General features: G+C 35.9%; 1 protein-coding gene across 1 annotated transcript; it reads left to right on the top strand.

The window, feature by feature from the left end:
- Positions 1-11479: 11479 nt before the first annotated feature.
- On the top strand, positions 11480-17174 carry LOC114524179. Its single transcript, XM_028545307.1, has 8 exons — positions 11480-11896; positions 13979-14099; positions 14263-14435; positions 15134-15281; positions 15489-15554; positions 15753-16424; positions 16548-16735; positions 17052-17174. Exons 1-8 carry the CDS (start codon positions 11708-11710, stop codon positions 17172-17174), a joined length of 1680 nt encoding a protein of 559 aa, XP_028401108.1. The 5' UTR covers positions 11480-11707.

Here is a 17174-nt window from a genome sequence, read left to right as displayed (position 1 = left end):
AGTTTTAAGGGTGTAAAGATTATTGCGTGCAATTGCTTTCATTTCATTTAACACAAAAGCCATAATAAACCTTCACATGTGCCAAGCGTTGCACTCCACTTTCCATGATACAGATCAAAATTTGTTTTTGCATTTTTGCACTAGCCGCTTTTTAACAAACCTGTGGGTTGTTTTTAGCTATTTATTACGTTTAAGTGCGCAGGACACTGCGATTATGCAATTTTGACTTCAAAATATTTTCTTACTCTTGAATAATATCTTTATTTTCATTAAATTCATATTAACTAGCTACAAAAACAAGCTCCAAAATGCCATTTTTTCACATTTGGCTAAAGGTATAATCAAAAAGTCTTTATCAAAGACACAAAATTGACCATTTAGTAAAAAGAGTAAGCTAAAGAAAATCGCCGAGATTTAGACTAAAATACAGGCTGCTGGCATTACTGTCATTTTATGCTGCACCCATAAATATCTGATCCATTATTGTAAGAACTGTTGCTTAAATATTTAGGTAATTTAGCCATGCACATGCATCTGAAGATAAACACCAAATTAAGGTCATAAAATGAGGCGCGGCATTTGATATTGCGTCAACATGCGCGCAGAACAGACTTTTCAAGGTTTCAAGTCATATACATGAAATATTTACACTTCAAAATAACCAACAAGTAGCGTCTTCGAATGTCAATTGCAAAATATGAAGCACGTTTGTCGAAACATCGAGCAGTTTTGCTAACTTGACCCCATTTGATGTATTGGTTATAAATAACTAATCTGTAGTAATATCACAAGTACTTACATGTAAACCGGATTATATTCAATAATATCACATCCTTTCCCAAACCATCCTGACTGCTTCGTATTTATATAACATCTCACATTATATAAGCGACGAGTCTGCCTCATATATTTGCGCGCGTAAACATGTTATGTTCCAAATAAGACATAAAGGTAGCATAATGTAGGCTCCTTCACGCTCTGGCAACGACAGGAAAATTTAACAATGTCACGGAACATATGAACTTTTTATACAAAGGCACGAAACTGAGCTCTTCTTAGTCGTGTCACTCGTGTTATTCGTGTAGCAGTGAATTTACGCACCGTATGATTGTTAAAAGCGTTCAATCTTTCGCCAATTTCAAATTTTTCTTACATGTAAATAAACTCAACATTGCCAAACACATATAGGGTTTATCTAGACAATTGGCCGTGATTGTATGGGCCGTTATTACATGTATACACACTTAATAAATAAATTACTTCAAGGTTCGCTCGTTTGTACGATTTTATTATTAGCTCGTTGTGAAGGATCGAAAACTCATTCGTTCGCTACGCTCACTCGTTTTATTTGCGATCCTTCACAACTCGTGCATAAAAATCATACGCACTCGCCAACCATGAAGTAATCTCTATTTAGTAGTGATAAAAATCTATTCAAGGGCGTGTGGCTAGCGAAAAGAACAAGGAAGTAATCAAGTAAAGTTGTATCAATCGATATCCAATCTAAGATCACCTTTCGAAAGGGGCTGGCTTAGATTTATACACTTCTTTAGTTATATTATCGGTCTGACAGTGCTTTTCGAGATATTTGTCAGTGTCAGAATGGTTTGCCTCACTATAGACCTTTTTTGGAAAAAGAATGGCGAAAGGACTGCATGTTATTCAAGGGTTGTTGATGGTAAACAATGAAGCGGAATCGATTCCATCAAGGATGAGCCCAAACTAGGATGACGAACAAGTTTAGTCTGAATTAATAATAGACTAGGTTACCCAAAGGGTAGTAATGCTGCCTTGAATAGCAAAACATAGAGTTGTCACAGAAATAAGACAAAAAATTGTACTTATCATTAAATTTATATAGACGCCAAAGACGTATCCTTGCATGGAGATAGAACGTCATTTTTAAGTTGACATTTGACGACCGTAAGGTCTTTTTAAATCTGCCTAATACCGAACTAAGGGGTAAAGGTACGTTTATAGTTTGCCGCATAATCTTGAAAAACAACAATACAAGTACAGTTATATTAAAATAGTGTTTCTGCGTAAAATAATTTATATAAATGGTTAAATAGTAAGGCATTGGAGAAACATTCTATTCATAGAAAAAATATTTACACTAAAGAGCGTTTCTGTGGAATTTTAAAATGTCAGAACAAAGATAACAGAACAGTACATGCAAAACTTCTAAAAAGTGGTAACAATGGCTGAAGCGTTTTCGGCTACAAAGTCATGCACAATCTAATGTTGACCGTCTAAAGAATATAGTTTATATAAGCATACTGTATATATATTGATTTCTTGAGACGTTCTCTGGTTGAAAATATTTATTGTTTACGAGCTTTCGGTTGCCAGACTGCAGCCTTCAACGGGTAGATATAAAATACAATGACTATAAAGACGATATGGTTTACAATTACAAACCATACGCCTACGCTTATCTATAGTTACAGTGACAAATATAGTTACAGTGCTGTATATATATGTTATGAAGTAGAAAGCTTCTCTATGGAGACAACATTTCTTTTGTTGTTAAAGAGTACTTTCGCCTCAACAGTTAAAAGAATTTCCATGAGGAAATCGTCGTCAGTTCCCTCAAACTCGGTATCGCAAATGTTTTGTTCTTTGTAGATGTTGAATAATTGCTGTAGTTTGTCGTCAAACAGCAACGTGTGGTCGTGGATGTGCCATCCTGAAATAGCACAGTATAGTTCTGCCAGTATATTAAAACCTAAAATGGTGAATAACTTAGGATTAAACTGTGTCAAAAATAACTTTTTGAAATCTTTATAAAGGATCCTGTCGGCAAAGTAGAATACAAATGGGCGGAAATTGAAAGCTTCTGTGTAGACGGCAGCAATGTCACAAACAACAACACGAGGTCGAATTTCTTCACAAGTCTATAAAGTGCGCATTATACAGCGCGCTTATACACGCAGTAAAGTATCAAGTACCATGACTAACAAACATTTTTGAGTTAAAAGTATAAATAAGATAAGGGCTTTACAAAAAGATAATCCGAATGAAAAGCGCGCAACATACAGCGCGGTTATACAAAGTACCAAGTACCATGACTAACAAAATATTTTTGAGTAAAAAATATAACTAATATAAAGCCTTCATAAAAAGATAATCCTGAATGGGCAATGCAGAATGAAAACGTGAAATTAAAAACTTTCGTGCATGCATACGCGGCAGCAAGGCCACACAAACAACTAGACGACTAACACGAGGTCGAATTTCTTAATGTCAGTAAAGCACGCAATATACAGATACACGAATCCTGAATGCTGATTGGCTACTTGTAAAGCTATGCTGAATTTCATTGGCTGTGAACAAGAGTGCGATTACAGCTCACCATGCAAGAGTGCGATTAATGATTAATCGCACTCCTGTAAACCAATCAAATTGAAGTATTTGACAGTGATTACAGAAGATGGATAATTAAACGATGAATAACATTGATCGATATGAAATTTCATATTAGGAAAACAATAAATCTACTACATTAATTTTACGGTGCTTGAGACACATGTCAAAATCTGGCATACTTTTCATTCAGTTTTAAGTCCACAGTATAAAGTTTGATATATAAAGTTTGATATATAAAGTTTGATATATATATAAAGTTTGATATATAAAGTTAGATATATAAAAGTTTAATGATTTTGAAGTGAACACAAAGTGCGTTACTAAGCGGTCATTTTTCCTTCAACCAGTTTATCGCCTGATAACCCAAGCATATACTGTCCAAGAAATATAATTACGCCCCCGATACTTGCCATTCACCCAGGCGTGAACTTTGGCTGTCGAGCTGCCACGTGTCCAGCTCAGAGTTGCCTTGCCATTGCCACTACCAAAGTTTCCACCGCCCCAGCTATGATCCATGCTGTCAATCGAGACATAAGAAGTATTGGCCGGTACTCTGTAGTAGAAATCTGTTTTCCTGCCAAACCAGCCTCTGCTTGTTAAACTTCCAGAACCCAACTTGACTCGAACTAAGCTTGCGCCCTCGATAGTCGCTGAAAGAGCGAGCAACAAAAGCAGCCCAAACGCTGACTTGTTTGCCATTTTTTGGTCCAAACTATAGTTTAAAAGGTTCGATGCTGATTACTTCAAGTCGTTTCAACTCTTGCAGTCGCTATACTAAGCTGTTTCCAATTTACGTTTTATTTATATGGTATGCCGCTTACCTTAAATTCGCGATGTTTTAAAAAAGCGGACTGATTAAGTCTTAAAAAGGCGGAGCTATGAAACGCGCTGGAACTATCAAGTGATGAAAACACATGAAACTAAGAAGCGCGCTGAGAAGGAACATATAATCTCGAAAAAGGCGGAGCTGTATGAAACGCGCTGGAATATCAAGTGATGAAACTATATACATGGAACTAAGAAGCGCTGAGAGGGAACATATAATCTCGAAAAAAGGCGGAGCTATATGAAACACGCTGGAACCAATTTCAAAAAAGCGCATGCACTTAAGGGCTGTGAAGTCAGTAACAGGATCTCGAAATCATTAGGAGATAATTTTATAATATGTGCTCAAAATCTCAGTTAGATCATATCATCATGCAACTTACTGTACTAAAATTTACGTTAAACGTTAAAAAATAAACGTTAAAAACGCTGAGACGTATGTTTACTATATAATTCGGTGCAGCAATCGCGTAAACATTTATATAAATACAACATCGTTGATAGCTGATAAAAAAATGAAGCTAAAATAAATGAACTTTGAGAGGTGCGTCGAAAAAATTTTTTGTTTTGAATGACTTTTCCAGCCGAGACAAACAAAATACCCGCCTACCCGGCCAAAAACTCTTCAGGGCCCTGTCACATAGTGCACTTTCTCTAGCAACTTGCAATGCAATTCTTCTTTTGAGAGATGTAAATTTGGCAACTACCAAACTTTTGTCTTTATTACACTTCATACACTTTTCTTCTGCAAGACTCTTCACTAATTTAGATCTCTTAGAAGTAGAATGCCTTGAACCCAAATGGGTGTCTCAATACGACAATCGTAAGTTTAAGTTAAACTATATGCAAGTATCGTGTTTCAGCATGCCTAAGTATCCAGCTCCTGCATGCCTTAATGTCCTTATACTTCCGTTTCAGCTTGTTATCCTCTTGATGTCAAAATGCTGAATGGCCACGTATATTATTTAGACAGAGTGTTAGTTTTTCTTACATTTAGTGCTAATTAAGTTTCAGGTTGAGTTTGCATATATATCTGTGCATATATGAATGCACAAGCTGATAATAGAAATACTCTCTATATATGCGTGTAATATATGACTACATGTAGTCATAATAATATTTTAAATGCTATATAACTGTTATAGTGGCCGCACATATTTTAGGTCTACGCGGACATGGTGAACGCATGCATGCATGGGGCAAACCCGGCATCGGCCAACAAGCAATATTCATGACTTTGTGCGTCGACCTAACGTTACAAACACATGAATAATTGCACGCTCTCGAAGCTTTTTGATAAAGTCTTGGGAACAGCCACTTATGATGCTTATCTGAGCTCAAAATAACAATACTGAAATCAAAATAAAAAACGCAGTGGTGTTCCGTCTCAGCAAAAATCTCAACTTCCACACCGATCTTACGCCATCTTGACGTCGCGGTGTTAACAATTTGTTAATCTCATTAGATTGACAGCATCCAGAAGCACTGCATAAATAAATACCCGAAACACTGTATCTTCCAGCAGTTATAGGCCATATACAGTCATCGAGAAAACAGTAAACAAATCGCTTTCGTTCAGACAATGGCTACTAGGTCAATTTTATTCGTGCTCCTTTTGACTCTCCGTTTTGTTGACCCTTAGTCTTATCGACGCAAAAAAAATGTATCGTTTTAGCTTGCGCTCAGGAAATCTACGAAGCAGCGCATTGTTTGGGAAGAGATCAATCAATAAATCAATCAAATCGTTTAATAAATATACATCTCGCAGTCATTAAGACTGAATTACATGTATAATACATCAATATGAATGGTAAAAATATGTATATTTTAAAAGTTATTAATATATTTACAACTACAAGCATTAAAAATTAGAGTTCATAACCTAAACAAGCTATATGACATCACATGCTACAAGATTACATTTACATTTAAGAAGTGTGTCTATTTGAATAATTTGGCATAAAAGAGTTTTTAAAACGATTTGTATAACATTTGCATGATCGTTTGAAATGTTCTCTTTGTCCTTAACTGATTATTAATACCGTTGGTTCTTTCCGGTAATAAATTGGTGAGTTTATGGTCCTTGTTATCCACGATTTCATCAAAAAACTTCGTACATAGAGATTGCCGTCTTTCAAATAAGGTTGGAATATTGGCATTTTCTAATGCATCAACATATTTGACTCCGGGAAAAATTATACCCATTGCTCTTTTTTGAACACGTTCCAATTCATCCGATAGGTATTTTGGTAAACTAGAATGAAACACTTGACAGGAGTACTCAAGAATTGATCTTATTATAGCACAATAGTAGCAAACAAGGTCTTTTGAGGCTATGTCAGCCCGTTTTAATTGCTTGATGAAATATAAACGCTTTGCTGCCTTTTTAGTAATGTCATTGATATGATCGTTCCATTTCAAATCATTTCTCATCGTAAGACCCAAAATTTTTATTTTCTGAACACTTTCGAAGGGTTGATTATCTACCTCTACTGCTTTAAACGTTGGAAAGGTCTTACTAAAACACATAGTAATTTCTTTGCATTTCTTTGGATTTTAAATCAGCTTATTTTCCATCGACCATTTAGCAATATGATTAATTTCCTGTTGTAGATGACTTTCTTGATCTTGTAAAATTAGTTCGGAAATAGTGGTATCGTCTGCAAACTTCCACATCAGTGAGTCCGTTTTTCCAGACAATTCTAAGTCGTTGATCATGGCTACAAAGAGCCATGGGCCTAGACATGTTCCTTGGGGCACTCCAGCCGGTACACTTTTCCAACCAGAGAAGCATTGATTATTAAGTTTTATTCTCTGTTGTCGGTCTCTGAGAAAGTCAATAAGCCAGTTGATGGTTGAGGATTTGACACCAAGGCTTAAAAGCTTGGCTATCAGAAGGTTATGGTCTATCATATCAAATGCCTTTTTGAAATCCAGGAAGGCAGCACGAACAACAACAGCTTTTCCATCTGTCATTTGTAACCAGTGATGAATCATTGATATGAGAGCATGAGTAGTTGATGATCTAGGTATAAATCCATACTGATTTTTATCGATAGATCTTAACAAGACAGGTTTCAGATCTTTTTCAATAACAAATTCTTCAGCGATTTTGGATAGACTAGAAGTAAGTGAAATCGGTCTTAGATCCTGTGTAAACTCTTTGATGGTCGACGCCTTAGGCAAAGGAACGACATCGGCAATTTTCCACAATTTGGGAACATGGCTGTTTTGGAAGGATACATTTAGGATTAAGGTAATTGGTTGTGAAAGGATATCCGCATAATCTTTTAGTATCCAATTAGATAGTCCGTCAGGGCCTCCGGCTTTTGAACGGCTGACTTTTCTTAATTTTTTTACAACCTCAATTTCTGTAACTTCGATGAATGGTTCATTCATATCCATAGAGACATGTACATTAATTTTTTCGCATAAAACTTCTTCATCATAATCTAGGTCTGGCGATAGCATGTCTTTAAGGTTTCTTGTATTAATCTTGTTATTTCCACAGAGATGTTTAACCTCCTGCCACCACTTGCTAGAGAAGACTTCCCCTACCACAACATACCTTACGAAACCATGTCTCCTTGGATTACAAAGGCCATAGCTCTGCTCAAACAGTATGAGCGTGTGTAGTGGCAATCATGGCAAGGCAACCCTAAGCTGGACGCGAGGGAGCTCAACAGCCAAAGCTCACGCCTGGGTGAATGGGAAAATGTCAGGTGGAAATCACGTTGCCTGGACTGTTTGGGCAAGTAATCCCGCTCTACTTGGACATAACGACTCCATATTTACCAGTGACTATATACAATTATATCATAGAAGTATTTTAACGGACAATCTTAGTGAATAGAATTGGACTTAATTCTGAGAACTATAGTTGATTTTGTAAACTAGGCGTATTAATTGTAAACAATAAGAATGTTGAAAAACAAATCTGTACAAAAGAAGCGAAAGGCCTAAACCTAGGTTGCAATATTTTGTACGGTTGTACCCACCACTAATAATTCTGTTCGCACGCTTTCAATCTGTATACATACCAATCGCTATGGCGAGTCCCCCACTGCAAATCTTCTACGCAGGCTATTAGTATAGAATAAAGCTGGTAAATCAGTGAGCTATTCGAATCAGCCATTCAATATGAAAAACATCAACTTAAGCTTCGTTATTTACGTTAATTCTCGACCAATCAGCACGCGCGTACTACAAATGTTATATTATAAATAGATATAGGCAACGACAATTATGTATCGAGAGAAAACGTATATGGGATTGAGGTATACGTCTTCATAATTACACACCAGGTAATATTCGGCCTTTATATAAATTACTCTTCTACGAAAATGTGTATACCCTCTAAATACTTGTAATGTATATCGGACTGTGTCCTGTTCATAAAATTAATTAACTTTTCCTCGTCGTAAACACGAGACTCTTTGATTATGAGATTGCTGGGTCAGGTTATAAAATGATAAGCGTTAGTCATAATTATATATACTTTAAAACTAACAGTATCATGGAAGCGAACAGAGTAAAGAATTTTTTTCCAAAAATGTAACCTTTCATTCTCCCTTTGCCCTTTAGTTCACAGACTCAGTAATCGAGCGATGAAACGTTTCTCTGTAAAAGCATTTAATTATGTGACAGGGCCGGCAACCGGCAACCTCGTTCCGAGGGCCTTTTGGGACTTTATATGAGGGGTTGGGGCTGGGAGCGAGAGGAGAGAAGAGGCCCTGGGATCGGCCGCTCAAAATACCGACATTTGGTGGGTATTTTGAATAAGCATAATTTATCATAAAATTTTGCCTATTGTATTTTCAAAATGGCGGGCGTCACGTAAAATGGATAATATTGTCGCATTAAAGCATATTGGAGTTGTACCGTTTCGGAATAATTACAAAATATTCCGCTAATTACAGATAAATTAGGAAAAATCATTTAACCAATCAGAAGTCAGAAGCGGCTTGCCGAACACAGGACTTTTTACTCCAACTCAGAATCAAGGTAAACTGAGGCCCTAGGAACGAGGTTGACAGGGCCGACAATTCTGTATGTATATACATATATAGTTTCAAAAGCAAACTTGATAGGCTTATCCATCCACCACCATAATTCCAGTCCTAAAGTGTATCGTATTATCGACCACCTTTTACGGCCACCCTTTATCTTCATTTTTTTCCATGCAGAGACAAACACAAGTATTTGTGTATGTTTCACCCTTCCACATTTCGCCTTTCTTTGTAGCAGAGGTTGTCCTGAAATCATCTATGTATACATACTCTTGGAAGTTTCAGTCTTCTTGCGATGAATGTAGAAAAAGGATCATTGTGCAAATGCTCTAACAAGTGAATCAATGTCGATTCCCGCAGCCAAAATGCCAATACAAGGATAATTCAAATAGTGTCAGCCGTGGCAATTTGTTGTGTAGTAGCAGTTGTTACGGAATAGAACTGTGGAAAACTGCGACACAAACAAAGGTAGCGGGAAACCTTGGCTAAACATCCGTTTGCCAAACAAAGTTCAACCAATACACTACGATATGTTGATAAAAGTGAACCTCAAAGATCTAGAATTTTCGGGGAAATCAACAATATCTTTCCAAGATACTAAATCAACCAAAGTCATTTCATTTCATATAAATAAACTTAGAATAAGAAATGCGCAGATTCTTGGCAAATCCCGAAAAAAAGCATCTTAAAGTACGAAAACAGTTTGAATATAAGAGGCACCAGTTTTATGTCTTGATATTGGTTGAACAACTTGACGTTGGTGACTACAAATTGAAATTAAACTTTGATGGGGATATCGAAACAAAGGATTTAAATGGATTCTATAAAAGTACTTATAAAAGTAAGGACGGTAAAACAAGGTATACTGACTATTGCATGTGCACGATATTTTTATAATTAAATTGATTATAATTTTAAAAATTGTTTAGCGATTGTCATGTGAACATTGTTTTTGAATGATCGAACTTTAGCTATACATTGCTGCCTCAACATACGTAATAAAGCATTTCATGCATGATCAAACGTTTATTATCTCTTAATTCCGCAATGCTTGTTGTCAATTCCATCAGTATGTGTAATATTATGGCGTCATATTTCCGCCAAAATTCAACTTCGTTATTTTATGTTGAACATTCTTTGTTTTATTGGACTTTTTGTATTCTGCATTCAAGTTTGTGTATTACATTCATCTTTGTGTTTTAAATTCATGTTTGTGTCGGTTTTACATTCAAGTTTGTATTTTGCATTCGAGTTTTCGCATTTTACATTCAAGTTTGCATTGTACATTCAAGTTTGTATTTTATCCAACCGCAATCCAATAGCTAACCGGTTTCGCGGGCGCGGGCGTTAGTTTAATCCAACTTTACAATAATCAGTTGAAAATCGGTGCAAACATCACCAGAGGCCTCATATCTAACTATTGCATTAACAACGTCATTAAGTAAATACCGTACTTCCTCCATAGTTCAGCAGTGGAATAACACAAAATTCACTATTGTATTTTAATTTTGGTTTTTTTATATGACACACCGGCGCACTGAGAACACACCAATGAACTATAAACAAACGGCTTTACCTACAGTTCAATGAGAAACACACGCGCACTAACCATTTCGAAATACCACCTCTATCTCCACCCTCCATTGAATCGAAATCAGTGATCGAAATAGAGGAAATTGAGTAATTTGAGTTCACTGGCACGCCCGCCATACTTGCGCCCGCGAAACCGGTTAGCTATTCGATTGCGGTTGGATAAAATACAAACTTGAATGTACAATGCAAACTTGAATGTAAAATGCGAAAACTCGAATGCAAAATACAAACTTGAATGTAAAACCGACACAAACATGAATTTAAAACACAAAGATGAATGTAATACACAAACTTGAATGCAGAATACAAAAAGTCCAATAAAACAAAGAATGTTCAACATAAAATAACAAAGTTGAATTTTGGCGGAAATATGACGGCATATAATATTGCTCTTTTAACCAACTAAAGACTTTTTTCCATTTACATCCAAGGACGTTGGCCGTAACGGATTTCGAACCATCAGATGCACGCAAGGTATTTCCGTGCTTCGATGAACCAGCATTCAAATCAACGTTCACTTTCAACATTGAGCGTGGCAGTGAATATACGACGCTGTCCAACATGAACGTCTACTCAAGGCAAAAGGTCTCCGATACACGAACCACCCGATGCACACGTAATTATACGCTTATTAACATATCAAATTGAAACGTAATTGGCGCATATATGCGGTGATAGTAGGTATCAGACACCTAACAGCATATACTGAGTAACAAGGTACCAGACTACCAGTCTATGTCGATTGTCGAGTTGATCTGACTTCGCGCCATTTTGTGTGTTAATAGTCGGGGAACAACGATCTGAATTAGATATCTTCTTCGATTTTCTACAGCTTTCGAGGTGATCTTTATACGGTAGTTGTTGGGAAATCTCATTAATATTTATAAGAGTTTTAATATTCAAATTGAGCTATGGAATACGAAAGAAGCAGCGACGGCGGGAATGGTAATGGTCAAGGTCGATTGATCATTGACGAAGAAAAGCTTGCCATTTTAAAGTCTTTCTTCACAAGCAGAAATATGGACTCAACCAAGAAGCAGAACCTCGCTGTTATAAAAGAATGTGCAAACCAAACAATGCTCACAGAACAACAAGTGAAGGTGATAATAAATAATATTGTTTAAAGTACAGTAAACATGAATAGATGCTGCTATTATAAATACATAATTAGTTGCTGTGGTTTAATGTATTGTGTTAAAAGCCCCCGAGTTAGTTTTGTTATGTGGCTAAATTTATAGTTGTTTGTGTGTATATCAGTCCAACAGTATTGATTATTGAATTTTAATGTACTGTAAACTTTAAAATGTGCATGGTTGAGTCATTATAAACACACTCATGGAAAGAATTCCTCAACATATAGTAACACATTTTTAAAGCTGCAAAACTCATCCTTTGATAAATAAAATTGTCAAGCATAAAGAATAAAAGATTAAAATCTAATGCATTTGGCTGTGTTGCTGCTCGATAATAGTTTTGGTAGCAGACTAACAGATAAAAGCTCAATACTAAACATTATCAGAGCAATATAATTATATATAAAAGTAATTGCCAGGATCTAGACCAAGGTTCTGCTGTTCATTGTATATTGTCAGAAGAACTGTTTGATTGAGAGCCAGTCACTCAAATTAGTATGTTTACATTGTATTAAACCTCTGACTGTAAGTCCTGCACCTATGAAGTTTGTAAGGCAGTTTTTAGTGGGCTTTCACATGCAGGGAAAGCATTGGTAACATGTGTTCAGAAAATCAAACATTAACATGTTCATGCAGCTATTGTTTCAATATACCTGTAAATAGTGGACTTATGGTCGGGGGACTTATATTTGGAATGGTGTATAAACACTAGAAATGTGATAGGCTTACACAGAGGGCTTATAAGGGGGGTTTGTGATGGGAGGTTTATGGTATTTGATTTTGAAAAGGTTATCCCGAGATGGCAGCCCTTGCTTATATAGGCCCACTCTAAATAACTATAGTCCTGTGATTATGTGAGGTTTAAACTGAAGCATCCATGTGATGTACTATGGGAACTTTTAAATATAAACTGTGTAGCTGGTTGATGATTGGTTAACATAAATAAACTATTAGTGTTGATATTTGGCACTACTACAAATTACTAAAGAATATCATTTGCCATATCCCTGGTTTCATAGTGAAGTGATTAGTTAGGGAATACCTTGGATGCTCTAACTAATATGTCTATTTGCCCTAACTAATATGTCAATATCAGTTTTGGCATCCAAGATATTTGAAAAGACTTCTGTAAATGAACATGATTATTAAATAGTTTTTATGTTAATTGTATAAAACTGAATATGCACTGTAATTTTATCTTAAGTATTTAAAATATCTTCTCTGTTGTTTTTTCTGCTGAAATGGTAATATTTCTCAAATGTGAGGGATAAAATATCTTTATACAGTACCTACACTCTTTTAGTGATAAAACCAAACATTAACTCATTTAATAGCCATGTGCAGGTCCTACACCAAGATATGCATGGCTATTGCATTTTAAAACCTATCAAAGTCAAACTCATCAATTAATTAATAAATATGCTCTAACTACATGTTGTGGCATATTATGTTACATACTATCTTATGCAATCTGGGTGATTTTACCCAATTTAACCTATTAGGTAATTGGCATTTTCTGTACTGTTATTAGTTGATTTACCTTTTATTCATTGTGTAGTTGGTGGTGTAGGGAAGCATGGGTGGCATTATGAGGCTAGCATGTTGCCTTTTACCAATGGTTAAAACTGTTGATGGAAGGTAGTACTTGGATCGCTCATCTCTAGGAAAAACCCCAGACCATCAGAGATGGTAGAGTTACATAGTTGATCTCTCCTGTGCTTTGAGGGATGTTATCTGGGTGCTGTATTATTAATAATATTGTTAGCCCATTGACTTTCAAAACATTTGAAAATTTCCTTGTGGGGCATTCGTTCACCCTAATATCAGACAATTTTACTTGTCATGGAAAGAGTCATGCCATTTAATCGTTGAATTATCTACTGTATGCCTTAGGTATGCATAAATTGTTCAATTCACATACTTATACATTTACATTGAAGCACGTTAACTTGCAGTTGCTTGACTTTCATATTAACTCGAGGTAATGTTGCTCTAAAATAATGAATTGCCATTATGAACAGTATTTACCATATTTTATGTTAATTACAGCACTGGATAAGTAATTATAGGGCAAAAACGAGTGGACGGATATCAGGAAAAGTAGGAAAAAGCAGATTAATGAGAAAAAGATCTGGCTTTAATGTATTTGCCAGTGAGAACCTATTCAAAGGTAACGTTTTAAAATATAGTAAATTGGAAATACCTGCTCATTTATTATGTAATAATTAAATCTATGCAAAACCATCCATAATATTCCATGTAAGTTGTGTAGTTACAGTACTTTTTCAGAATTCTTTATTGTATAATTTAATACTTTATCTCTTATTTTGTAGAAAGCAGTGGATCTTCCTCTAATGCCTTCAAAAACATTGGTGACAAATGGAGAACCCTTTCAGATGAACAAAAAGACACCTTTAGAAGAAAAGCATTGGAATCAGATAAAGATGTTTGCCTTCCTTCCAACAATGCCAAGGCTAAAAAAATAATAAACAATATGATGAAAGAGGTACAGTAAATCGTACGATAAAATGTAGCGTCGTGTCTCTATTGTTATGTAATTACTTATTTCATTTCACAAATTTATTTATATTGAAACCTTCATTATCCTATACAGCTAAGGGGTTTTCCTACCAAAAACGTAAACCTTAAACAACTTAGAGCGTGCAAAAAGCAATGGGTTATTATTTAGCATATGTACACTCCGAAAACTAGTCTTGTATTTTGTAACAAACCACCCCTATATACGCAATACCCAGTGGCGTAGCCAGCCCGAAGATTTTGTCCCGCTATGTAAATTTCGAGTTATTATAATTGTAGGTTTGAAACGTACACGTAGTCTGGAATATCGATATGTTGCCATTTCCATGCCCAGAGAGTCTACAATAATTATTCATTTCTTTAGAAATATATTGTTTTTACAGTCAATGAACACCAAAATACTGACTTACTGTGCCTAACCAGCTTACTAAATATAGCTTAATACTAAATATAGCTTACTAACCAACTAAACAACCATATATACATACATACATACAGGCTAATTCGCTGAATAGCTAACTAAGTACTGTAAATAACTACCCTTTATTCTCTATCAGCTGGTTGTTATAATTGTACAGTACGGTACAAGACGTTTCGTAGTGTAGAGACTTTATTATATTTCCCTCACATACAATATATATGTATGTTTTGATGTTTATGTTAAAGGTTCAAGAATTGGAAGCTTTAGGAGGCCACTGTTTATTGATCTGCGGCTTTGAAGGCCATGTTTTCCATGGCTCAACAGATGTCGGCAATAAGATGTTGAATGATAGCGAAAACGATTTGGTACATCACTTCGCCAATTTGCTGCAGTGTAAGTTTCGGATACAAATATAGTTGGATCTAAAGCAAAGATGGGTCCAGCGCGATTTGGTAGGGGGAGTTTGATAAAAATATTTGAAAATGAGATGATATTGTATTGCTTCGCTTGTACCTCTCCTGCACCCCCTTTGGCCTAAGTAATAATATTTACTATTGAATGTTATGATTAACTAAACGTTAAGTAAACTTGACTGTATAGGTTCTCAGGATGGAAAGGAGAATATTTCCGTAAAAGCTATTCAAGAACTTTTTAATAAAAAATACGGTGAGCACAAGTTATGTATTGAAAGTTGTAGTTTGAGTACAGGCAGCGTAGTTGGCATAGTCACTGTATATACTGTGATGTCTGTGCATGAGCATAAAGAGTTTGTTATACAGTGTATACAGGGTGTATAAAAAAAAGGAGACCTTTATTTATTGTATGTAATGGTAAAGTTTCAGATACATTGCTTGATTTTAATAGGTGAAGTTGTGAAAAAGAAAAACGGGAAAATGCCATATTCGAAAATTCAAGAATATGGTATTGCTTTTATCGGACTTCCAGCTCATCTGGAGATAGATATTGGAACTACACCACGAAAGCCTGCTCTGTACGGTTCGGCTCAGCGTCGTGAATTGTGGCAGTCTAGAAATGCTTGGTCATTAACTATTACTTCATCAAGTAATCTTATTTCCAATGCTCACACTGATGCCGGTCATTCTGCTCTCCAATCTATTTCTGATCCTGTTGTCTCTAACTGTAAATTCAACGCTTCAACTTCCAATCCTCCTACTTCTACTGCCTTACATTCTACTTTTTTGTCTACACCTTCGACTTCCCATCCTCTTACTTCCAGTCCTGCTGTCTCTAGCTCCCCCAGTTCTAGTTCTTCCCTGCCTACTCCTTCAACATCCAATCCTCGCATTTCTATTGCCTCTGTTAATGTCCCTAATTCTAGCTCTTCTGTTTCAAAACCTTCTGCTTTCAATCCTCTTACCTCTAGTTGTCTTACATCTACTTCTTCTCCTCTTTTGTCGGACACATCCAATGTTTCTTTGCCTGTTAATTCCAGTCCTGTTATGGCCGTATCAAGTCCCGCAACCCTCGCTTCTTTGCAGGAAATTCACAAAACAAAAGCTATCAGAGTACCAAAAGGTGTATATTAATTCCTGTTTAAATTTCGAATTATGTACAAGTGCCAATGTCTTTTAGTAATTTGAAACATTGCATATAGTACGAGTACGGTAACTATGTTTCTCATATATTGCATAATTTTAGACATGTTGTTTGGTCTGATGGCGAAGAATAGTAATGATGTACAGGCTATAGCAGTAGTATCGGGACAAACTCGCGTCCACGGGCGAAACGTGGGAGTTGGAAATGTTGTTGTCGAAATTCGCCGCATTATTCAACCTGGGTTGCTTCCTTTTTGTCCTGGTGCATTTGATACGGACGAATGTGTCGTCGTAGGTGCTTTTTACGAGTGGCCCTGTAACAGATTAGCTCTTCTGCATGCGCAGTAACCCTTAACTAGTTAATACGTGGGCATGGCATTGATATTATAAATTTCTTCTCAGTAGTTTAGTTTCTTTATGTTAAAAAAACGAAAAATATGTATCTTGTCAATATGCATTTTTCTGAATAAAATATTTGAGGTACGATTTACAGTATTTAGTATTCTAGAGAACAGTTTTATGCATTTAAAATGTTACACATTCAACCTCTGATATGATCTTATATTCATTGTTGTCTTATTAACCAATGATGATTTTTTTGATTCAGGAACGTAAACTGCGTCAGGTTGACTTTGTGTTGGTTCGACTCCAACTCGCAGTGAATTACCTCCCCATTTCAAACTTAGAACTTATGCTCTTTGATTACGATGACAACAACAGTAGTGTATAG

The sequence above is a fragment of the Dendronephthya gigantea genome, unplaced genomic scaffold, assembly GCF_004324835.1.
Source record: "Dendronephthya gigantea isolate DGI-Jeju-01 unplaced genomic scaffold, DenGig_1.0 000030F, whole genome shotgun sequence".
Classification (NCBI taxonomy): Eukaryota; Metazoa; Cnidaria; class Anthozoa; order Malacalcyonacea; family Nephtheidae; genus Dendronephthya; species Dendronephthya gigantea.
The sequence above is the reverse complement of the archived record's forward strand: the minus strand, read 5'-3'. Positions and strand labels throughout refer to the sequence as shown.

Bases quoted from the DNA above. Each gene is read 5' to 3' on its own strand.
- LOC114524179 (XM_028545307.1), top strand. From the start codon at position 11,708: ATGGAATACGAAAGAAGCAGCGACGGCGGGAATGGTAATGGTCAAGGT. The intron at 11,897-13,978 runs GTGATAATAAAT...TGTTAATTACAG, and splicing joins TCACAGAACAACAAGTGAAG to CACTGGATAAGTAATTATAG. The intron at 16,736-17,051 runs GTAGGTGCTTTT...TTTTTGATTCAG, and splicing joins ATACGGACGAATGTGTCGTC to GAACGTAAACTGCGTCAGGT.